This window comes from Arvicola amphibius, chromosome 7 (genome assembly GCF_903992535.2).
Source record: "Arvicola amphibius chromosome 7, mArvAmp1.2, whole genome shotgun sequence".
Classification (NCBI taxonomy): domain Eukaryota; kingdom Metazoa; phylum Chordata; class Mammalia; order Rodentia; family Cricetidae; genus Arvicola; species Arvicola amphibius.
This window is the reverse complement of record NC_052053.1, coordinates 66,314,810-66,325,902: the sequence shown is the minus strand read 5'-3', so window position 1 is coordinate 66,325,902 and position 11,093 is coordinate 66,314,810. Positions and strand designations below refer to the sequence as shown.

At 39.2% G+C, this 11,093-nt stretch overlaps 1 gene segment (V, D, J or C); it reads right to left on the bottom strand.

Annotated features, from left to right (window-relative positions):
* Positions 1–1,260: 1,260 nt before the first annotated feature.
* On the bottom strand, positions 1,261–1,809 carry LOC119819843. The segment is given in 2 exon segments: positions 1,261–1,637; positions 1,737–1,809. Coding segments are annotated over 2 exon segments (423 nt in total).
* Positions 1,810–11,093: the final 9,284 nt, after the last annotated feature.

Sequence of the window (11,093 nt, the reverse complement as noted above, 5' to 3'; positions counted from 1 at the left end):
TATCTTGGAGTCTGAGGGACCCAGTGCACATGGCAGCTGGTTAATGAGAACACAGAGACAGTGCAGGTGAGAGACAGGGTCTGGTTCTGTTATGGATGAATCATGTCAGGTTCTGACTCCTTCATCAGGACTTGGGACAGTACACCTGGGGACAAGCAACATCATCACCAGTCATACATTCCATACATGGTGGACCTGGGTCTCTCTCCTTAAACCCTGAAACACTTCCAGGATTGAAAGGTCATGAGGCAGAGGAGCAGCACCAAGAAAGCCATACTCTGTTGGAGGCTCCAGTGAGGAGATGGGGCTTCTCATATTGAATAATAAATACTGTTGATGAAACCTCAAATTACCATTTGAATCAAGGTCTCATATAATCTACACAAGAACTAGACCATTGGGCTAAATCACAGAATTGGATGAGAACTTTTTAAAAACACACTGTTTTAATTAAGGGCATTTACTTCTGTGTGGGTAGTGTAATGCTCATGGAGACAAACAGATGGCACAGAGTCCTCTAGACTCATATGTGGTTTTGAGTTTCCTGTGTCATCAAGGCTTTCATCTTCTTTGACTTCTTCAGGAACTGATGCAGATCAAAAGATAGGATCACTCTAGCTCAGTATGATGATCTGCATTTTGTTCAGGTAAAGTACATCGTAAATTTAGAAGCAACTATAACAGGGCTGTGAAAATCAAGTTTTTGACACAGAAGAACCCTTCAGATGTTCTAAACACAAAACTCAGAATCCATAACTAAAAAAGAAAGAATGAAAGAAAGATAAAAGTGGGTGTTACAGCAAACCAGGTATACCATATAGGGAATGTGAAGATTGAACAATCACTGGGAATAACTGGAAAATCAGACAATCCAGTTATTGAGATCCAGGCCCACAGAAAGAATTTGTCTCAAAATACATGTTACAGATTGTTAGAGAAATGCCTCATACGTCAAAACACACACACACACACACACACACACACACACACACACACGGAGAGGAGTGAGAGAGATTGAGACAGAGACAGGTAGACAGAGAGATAAAGGGTAACAGGAAGAAACACTATAATAAATAATCACACACATCAAAATAGGAAACAGAAATTAGAATTAACATTTGGACTTTCAAGGATTACTTAACGTTATATCATAGAGAAAATCCTTAAATGTAATATGGAGAGGCAGAACAGACACAAAGAAGTCCAGTCCCCAATGTTTCTCTGAGAAGACTCTTCTCTGACCCTGATTTCTAAGTATTCTCAGCGCCCCCTGCTGGTCCTGTGTTCCAGGTATTTGTGTCTGAGCTCACAGTAGCATTCACTCACTGTGTCTGTTGCACAGTAATACATGGCTGTGTCCTCAGACCTCAGACTGCTCATTTCCAGGTACAGAGTATTCTTGGCATTGTCTCTGGAGATTGTGAACCGGCCCTTCACAGCGTCGGTATACCAGATGCTACCACCACCACTACTAATGTATGCCATCCACTCCAGCCCCTTCCCTGGAGCCTGGCGGACCCAAGTCATGCCATAATTACTAAAGGTGAATCCAGATGCTGCACAGGAGAGTTTCCGGGACTTTCCTGGTTGCACTAAGCCTCCGCCAGACTCCAACAACTGCACTTCACACTGGACACCTGTAAACACAAAGAATTCTGGTTAGAAAACTGACATAGAAGATTTTTTTCTCTTTCCCATGTACACACAACACACAGCATCTCATTTTTATGATTTACCTTTTAAAATAAGGACAAAGAAAACCAATATGAGCCCTAAGTCCATGGTGAGTGTCCTTTGTTCAGTGCTAACAACTGACTGGGAGGACGTGGGAATCCAGGGCTTGTCTCCTCTGCCACAGATGAAGGGTCAAAACAGGGCTGGTTTTTATGGGTACAAAGAAGCCTTATTTGCATATTTTCCTCCCATACCAGGCTCTGTAGTTGGACCTGGCCAGAAGGCAACACTCAGAGCAGATATAAGGCATCATACACACTGATGACAGTTGCAGAATATGAAGCATCAATGTAGCTCTGTGTACACATTTTCCTTGTTACAGATTCACCACACTTTATTTAGTTCTTTTTTCACCATATGTATAAAAAAATGTTGTGTTTCCACACTGTTATGTCTCTTCTGGATCCATGTGAAATAGAAAAGCTCCAAGCATAGCTGTGTTTCCAACATTAGCTCTGTTTGTCCCTTTGTCTCTGCTGGACATGATTTCTTCCTGAAGTGAATCCTGACAGGAACACTTGAAACTTTTCTGAATTCTACTCAGTTCTGAGAGGTGCTATCATATGCCCCATGGACTTTGGCAAATGATACATTTCTTGTTCTGTCTGTCTTCCTCTCAGTGGAGACATATTTGTATGTGCAGCACTTAGTTGTTCACATACTGAAGTTCTCCCTATGATCACTTTTTACTCTCCACTCTGTCTTTCCAACCACGATACCAGGTAACACATGGATGTCTTCATGCTGTCTTAGGTCAGATTTATTTCTGCTTGTTTATATTTTCATCATAATGGGGATTTTTAATAAGTTTTTTCTAACAAAACACAATACTTTTGCATCAATTTTTATTTTCAGAAGACTTTGTTTTTATTTTCCCAAATTCTCATGTTTTCTACCCTCTCAGCACTTTTCTTTCACTACACTCAACTTTTACTTTCAAAACCCCTGTATTGCCCCATGCTTTTTCCCTCTTGTCCTTCATTTAAGATTTCTTTTCCTGTCTTGACTTCCATTATAATTTTAAGCCTACACAATAAAAGCCAGGACACCAAACACAGATAGTCTCAAACACACAATCTGGATTCTCTATAAGGCAAACACTTTCCTTCCCAATCTTCAATATGTTATGTTATATAATATTCCAGAATCATAAAAATTCCTCTAAGGCTCAGAGGAGGCTGAAGAGAAGGTGGGAAGAATGTAAGGAGTGAAGCACTAGGAGGGGTGTGGTGAAATGCTGTCTTCTGGACATGACATGGAAATCACAATCATGGACTCATAATGGCTGCTGTTGTCTGTATAATCCTAACTAGGGCCAAGCCAGCCAAAGACCTGGTATAGATAGGGCTGATAATTCATTGGTACTACTTCTTACTGAGGAGCAGTTGGAAATGTATTTTTCTGGACAAGGTATTGAATCACACTTTTTTAAGGGCATGGTCACTGGTATGTTTCCTATGTTGCAGTGCTTGGATTCACATACATGCTGATATGGGCAGCATTATCTGTGCTTAAATAAGTATGAGGTTGTAGAGAGCTATGTTTGGAAGATGTGGGAAAAGTTCGATGGAAAACATCACATGTAGACATCCTAAACAAAAAGAATAAATAAAATAAGTAAAAACTGTAGAGCTGAGGCTTAAAACAAAAATTCAGAAAGCAAATGATTAAGGAACATTGGTAAATATCAAATAATTTCACAGGCAACTTTATCTGGGACCATCTTCCCATCCAACTAAAAACTGGTGGGGCCCTTCACTTATGTCTAAAAAAAATCTACTTGCAGATACTCCTATATATGATTTATAAAATAGCTTTTCACATTTGGTTAGCTGTTACTTTACTCTAAATGGACAATATTCCATTATCAATCAGATTAGAGGGAAAACATATCATCTTGCCCTACCCTTTCAGGGCTAATGCTGCAGGAAAGTTATTTTGGTGTTAGATTATACCTATGTGTCATCTAGGTATCCCCTTTTCTTTAAAATTATCTAGAATGAATCAGAGGACCTACTGAAGAGAAGAGAATTTCAAGTGCATCTCTGTAAACAATTGTTACTTCTTTTCTATCCCAGATGTAAATCTTTTCCGGTTCCTATTTTTTTAATAAAATATTTACCTTAATGTTAATATGTGAAGGTTTTTTAATTCATATTGGTAAGCTCTCCATGAAAGTTCTTGATATTCTTAGTCAAAAGTAAAATCCTTGTGATTAGGATAGAGGTATAGTTTCTGTTATATTTTAGGTCCAACCAACTAATCAAATAATTTACCCTGTCCATCCATTTCAGGAGCAATCCTGTAAACTGATCCTCACACTAACCCTGGAAAATATGACAGTGGAACCTCTGTGTTCAACATTGGGTACAATTATTCAATTCATGGCTATGTGTTCTGCTGACTGGATTCTAAAAACATAATCAATGTGATCTCTAAAGTTTTGTCACACCCTATTGGTGTCACTACCTAAATTTCAGTCAAAGCCTCAGCCTCATGTGAAAATATTCTCTTTTCCTTTTTAAACCTGTACCAAGCCTATGATCCAATAACATGGAGTCCACAGACAATATGGCTTCTGTGGAGAACACTTCTTTACCTTACCCATAAAACACCAGGTTCTTCCATTCAGCAACATCAGAGTGCAGAGGAGAAATTTTTAGAGCAACAAAAGCACCAACAAAAGCACAAACTGTGAAAATCATAGAACTCAGTTGTCTATGGGAAAGGCTGAAATGAGATGGATCTGATGTCTGCTGGGATGTGCATACTGGGGGCTGAGAATTTTGTGGTCTGAGTTGTACAATATGCCTATAGAAAAATCATTAACTTGGATTTCGAAGTGCAAGCTAATTTTGACAAAAATGCTAATGTTCAAAAATAGAATCTTGCAACAGTTTTAACAACTGTACTCTATTTTATGTTCCTATTAGTTTAGAAGCAGAAAACTGTGGATGGTTCATTTTCTAAAGTAACTTTGGAAATTAACATCAATTCAGGGCAGTTGTGGTTTCTCTATCACACGTTTAAAAACAAAGAGGAAGAATTAAAGATTATTCAAAATTCCTAAACTGTCTTACAAAATCTACAATCAGCAAGTTTTGTAATTTCAGACTCCTGATATATATATATATATATATATATATATATATATATAGAGAGAGAGAGAGAGAGAGAGAGAATATATTAAATTAATGTGCTGTTTTGTTTCACAAGCAATTAGATATCTTAGAGAATTATAGAGGAACACAGATGTTTAGTGTGTAATTAAAAATCAAGATTAATATGTTATGACAAACATATAGAGTAAAGCATACTCTAGAAGATTTCCTTGTGTAAAAGAAAAAAACAAGGTTATAGCATCAAACAAGTATAAATGCAGCATACTTCTGAACTTCCTAGTTTCTAAAGTCACCACCTCTGGTATTGAGAGTTCACATTGGTCCTCAGCATCCCATGCTGGTCTGAGTATACAGATTTCTGTCCAAGTTCACACTGGAGTTCTCTTACTGTGTCTCTTCCACAGTAATACATGGCTGTGTCTGAAGTTTGCAGATTGTTCAGTTTTATGAAAACATAGCTCTGATATTTTGTTTGTGATCTAACAAATAAAACTTTCTGAAGATCAGAGTGCAGAGCTAAGACACTTGTTAGTCATAGAGGCCAGGCAATGGTGACACAGACTTTTAATCCCAGCACTAGGAAAACAGAAGTGGACAGATCTCCGTGACTGCAATGCTACCCTGGGCTATAAGATATTGAATTTGTACAAAACAGAAACACAACTCATGCGAAAGTTACCCCAGTACCTGGTATCATATGCCTTTATTCCCAGACTAGGAAGGCAGAGACAGGATGGACAGGCTGAGCAGAGACAGGAATATAAGACAGGAGGAGACGAGAGCTCAGATGCAATCTGAGGATTCAGTAAGAGAGGCAGTCTGAGGACTTGGAGAGACAGCATTCAGTCAGAGGATTTGTAGAGACAGGAACTTCCCCATTTGGTCTGAACATTGGTTGAGGTAAGAACTCTCTAGTGGCTGAATGTTTTGCTTTTCTGATTCTTCAGCTTTTGCCCCTGATAGCTGACTCAGGGTTTTTTTATCATTAAGAACAATTAGAATTGGTGCAATGGGAGGTGTCTCTTCTTTTTTTTTTTTTTCGAGACAGGGTTTCCCTGTAGTTACTAGAGCCTGTCCTGAAACTAGCTCTTGTAGACCAGGCTGGCCTTGAACTCAGAGATCCTCCTGCCTCTGCCTCCCGAGTGCTAGGATTAAAGGAGTGCGCCACCACCGCCCGGCGAGGTGTCTCTTCTGATGTTGACTTCAGATTTGAGATCAGACTTATAATTTTTGCTTCCACCACACCAGATTCTTCACATTCACTTCAGACACTTTTCTGGAGGATGGCATTTCCATCTTTTACCATAGTTGGTTAATGAGAATCCAGAGACAGTTCAGGTGAGGGTGTACAGGGTCTTTGAGGGCTGTACTAGTCCAGGTCCTTACTCCTTAATCTGTAACTTGGACAAGGAACCTAGAAACAGATGACATGCTGGGTCTCTTTCCTTAAACCCTGAAACACTTACAGCTTAGAAAGCTCATGAGGCAGAGGAGCAGCAACAGGACAACCATGCCCTACTAGAAGTTTTAGTGAGAAGGAGATGGGACTTCTTATCCAGCCCTGGAATTTAGCCTGAGGAGGAGGGTTCCTTTGCATTGTGGGAGGTTCCTGAAAAGGTGAAAGGAAGCACGGGGCATGGTTTACCCTTTTCTTTCAGGTTTCTGAGAATTGACCCTGTGCTTTGATGGAGGACTCTCATTGGTTAATAAAGAAACTGCATTGGCTTTTTGATAGGGCAGGATTTAGATAGGTGGAGTAGACAGAACAGAATGCTGGGAAGAAGGGAAGTTAGGCAGATGCCATGCCTCTTCTCTCTGAGACAGTCACCATGAAGCCAGCCAACAGGTCAGACATGCTGAATCTTTCCGGGTAAGCCACCATCTTGTGGTGCTACACAGATTATTAGAAATGGGTTAAGCAAGATGTGATAGTTAGCCAGAAAAAGACTAGAGCTAATGGGCCAGGAAGTGTTTAAATGAATACAATTTGTGTGTTGTTATTTTGGGGCATAAGCTAGCCAGGTGGCTGGGAGCCAGAAGCCGGGTGGGAATGCAGCCTGCTGCTCTCCTCACTACAGAATGGTGCCCATGTAGATAACTGAATCCACAGAAAGCTTGAGAAAGCTTGAGAAAGAATAGAGTAAAGCATGGCTTCTTAGTGGCAGCACTTTCTCTGGTCTACTCAGCTTGCTAGAGGCAAGCAAGTGCTCTCATCTAAGAAAGGATTCCTGACTCAGCTTTAGCTGCAAAACCCTACAGCTCCTTTAAGAGGTCCAGCCATGAAACACTTACATAGTGTTGATGGAAAACCGACCACATGCTTTTGGGTTTTCAGCTGTAGCAGGAAAAAAGTTGTACTGTTTTGAAATGCTGGCTTTCTGAGCTGTTCTGTTAGGGCAAACTCTGACTCTTTCTGGCAGGTAGTCCTACTGAGTGTGATCTCTGAACAGAATGCTGCAGCTTGCTTGCTGGCAGGGACCTTGAAATGTCATAGAATTGTGGCAATAAACATGGCTCCTGCAAGTACCTCCGCCATGAGGCTAGAAAGCTAAGGAATGGGCTAGATCCAGCCATCAAAGCCATGGCTTTAATCCTCTCCTTAAAGACTCATTTAGTCAGAAAAAGAGAGATATACAGTAAAAGAAAGCTTCAAAGTTGAAGAAAATTACTAAATGGTTTATATTTTGTTAAAAATATATGTAGGCTAAAGGTTAAAGTTCTTAAAGATAAAAAAAGAGAGTAGTTGGGTGTGGTAGTACACACCTTTAATCCCAACACTTGGGAGGCAGGGGTAAATTGACCTCTGTGACTTTAAGGTGTGGCAGGACACACCTTTAATCCCAATGCCTGGGAGGCAGAGACAGGTGGATCTCTGAAGTTCAAGGACAGCCTGGTCTACAGAGTTATTCCAGCACAAAGATACACAGAGAACTTGTCTCAAAAAAAGTAAAAATAAACAAAATAGAGTTAAAGCCACACAAGGATGGAAAATACGCAGAGAATCTTGATACTATATATTATGCTCTCTTTGAATTGTTTGAATGCTGAGGAAGAAGCAACAGCTGCTAAAAGATATTTATTTATAAATGCTGCTGAACTAGTCCAAGATAGATATTTTTGAAAATACCTTGAATTCCAAATTTGCATCTAAGGTTACGACACTTTGGGAAAGTTCTTCTTTTGTTTTGACAGAGGATGAGACCCTGTGGATTGCTTCTATCTCAATATAGTATGATAGACCATGCCCTCCTAAAAGGTTTCTGTGAAGAACCTCAAAAATTTACTTCACTCAACTTCTGACTGAGATAAACCTGGAATACAGGTTACCCCATAAAAGACCAGATTAACAGTGCTCCCATACAGCAGGAAGCAGTTTGGAGAGAAAAAACTGTTCCCATGTTCCCAAATATTGTTTATAAATATTTTTTTACATTTAAAGGGGAATATGATATAGATATGAATAATTTGCATTGGTGTGGATTTTAAGGTCAATTTAGTTATAAGATTATGTATTTCTGATCTTGATTAAGGTATTGTGATTGTGTAGTTCATTTAATAATGTAATGTTAAATTAGGAAATATAGGTTGTTAATGGCTAATCATCGGTAATAGTCAATCTTGTATTCATGTTAGATTTTCTAGATATATAGAGATATATTTCAGTTAGATAGGCATTCTTCATATCTTTCAAAGACTACAGAATATGGCATTTAATGTTTTAATAATTTAGGGCTTTTCATGACAATGAGACATGTCTGCTCCTGGCAGCACCAATCTACTTCAAGAAGAAGATGGGCCTTGTAGAGTTTCTTTATGGAGTTGGTTAGTTAGCCATTTGGGCAAGAAACTGCTCTTGCCTGGATTGTTGCATAAACTGGACACAGAGAACCCACAGAGAGAGGACTGCTGAACTTGCCTAAAGTTGAGATGGTCTTTTGGGGTTCCTAATTCATGAAAGAGCCTATGAGACATTCTGCAGGACACAGCAGAAAGTGACTGAACTGTTTTTGGAATTTCCTGCTTCATGAAAATGTCTGCTGGAAACTATGGGCCTGAAGGCCAAAGATGGATGCCCCAATGGTATGGAGGAACTTTGGGTGACTGTCCACACAGTGAGATATCTCTGTCATTTCTAGAGTTTGGAAGTTGCTTATTTCTTGTTTACATAGGTAATATTATATACTTCTGGAGTCTTTGATGGAGTTGAAGAATATATAGATAGTTATTGTTTTCCTTAGTTATAATAAAAGATAAAGTAGATACAAATATTGTAATTTTAATTCTTGCTTGATAACTGTTTTGTTAATGTAACTTTACTATGTTAAAGTGAAAGTCTTTCTTTTTTGGTTAAACAGAAAAAGGGGAAATGATGTAGGTGGGTCTTCTATCTATCTGTTGCTTTCATTGTTTAATTAATAAAGAAAAATGCTTGGCCTGATAGGTCAGAAGATAGGTAGGTGGGAAGAGAGAGCACAATGCTGGGAGGAAGGAGGCAGTGAGGCAGAAGCCATGACTCTTCTCTCCAAGACAGCCACAGGTTAGAATCTCTTCCAGTTAGCCAGTGCCTCGTGGTGCTACACAGATTATTAAATATAGGTTAAAACAAGATATGAGAATTAGCTAATAAGAGACTGAAACTAATGGGCTAGGCAGTGTTTAAATGAATACAATATCTGTGAAATTATTTCAGGGCATAAGCTAGCCAGTCGGCCCGGTCCTGGGTGGCGGGAACACAGCCCGCTGTTCCTTCTACAAAAACACAAAAGAAATTTAAGAAAAAAAACACTGTTTGGCCATTAGCTCTAGTCTCCTATTGGGTAACTCTCACATCTTGATTTAACACATTTCTATTAATCTGTGTTCACAATAAGGTCATGGCTTACTGGGAAAGGTTTAATATGTCTGACCTGGCATCTCCATGGTAGCTCTCTGTCTGGTTTCTTCCTCCCAGAATTCAGTTTTGTCTTTTCACCTACTTAAGTTCTGCCTTATCAGGCCAAGTAGTTTATTTATTGATTAACCAATGAAAGCAATACATAAAAGAAGGAACTCCTACACCATAATGTGATGGAGGATAACCTACAACATACAAGCCTTTCCTGGACTCCCTGAATGCCACAACCTGGGATAGCTGACTTTCAGATCAAGGATCTGTGACTCAGATATCATTTCAGAGAACACAAAACTTATTTTTAAGTAAATCAGTGTAAGTAAGAAATCTGTGGAGGAAACAAGAGAGAGAAATGTATCTACATGATAAAGTTAAAATCCTGTAAACTTTTAAAATGTGTTTGAATACCTTCATAGAGGTAGGGTATTTTATATTAGCCAAAAACAAATTGACTACACACCAGGTACCTGAGAAGACCAGAATAGATCCTAAGACCGACAAATTCCAATGCGATTTGACAGCATTTCAGACAGGGACTTGAGGCTCAAGGACACCTTAAGCAGGATGCTAGCCAAGAACATCCTGCAGGCTTCTGAAGCTAGGCTGCTATTTCTAACTGCTTTATTTCCATGGTATAAGTAGCAGAGTATAGCCAAGATCAACATTGAAATAGATGTTCATGTTTCATGAGAGGACAGATAGAGAGATGGAGGAAATCAAGGTTAATGGTTTATAGGTCCTACCACGGTATTTCAGCATGATCTGTTGGTTCGTACTAAAATCCCAAATTTTAGTGTAACTGGAGAATTAACTAAAGTTCTGTTACAAATCTAGGTACCTCAGTCGCATTGATCTCTGAATCTCTTCCAAATTGATCCTGGTACCCACAGTATAGCCATGTCTGTAATTACAGTGGAAACGGGACTTCAAAATATTCAGATGCATTAAAATTAGTACAGACTAAGTTCTAGAAGATTACAATGGGAAAATATCACTGATACACAGAGCAAGCCAGAAAACTGAGAAGACAACCCTTCACGGGCTTGAGCACCCGCTTTGATTCAGCACTCTGAAAAGTCTTGTGCTAGTACTGGCAAGTCTCTGTTGACCCTTATTATTGCTTGCTGTTCCCAAGTTCTCTGTAGGAAGGTTTCATACAGGTTCACACTGGTTCCATCACTGTGTCTATGGTAGAGTAATATATGGCTGTGTTGTCAGTTTGCAGACTTCAGTTTTCAGAAAACTTGCCTCTTGGAGGTGTTCCTGCTGATGGCTACCCAGGATTTGAGAACTGAATTATAATCAGTGTTTTCATTTTACCATATTATTCCCATTAACTCCAGACT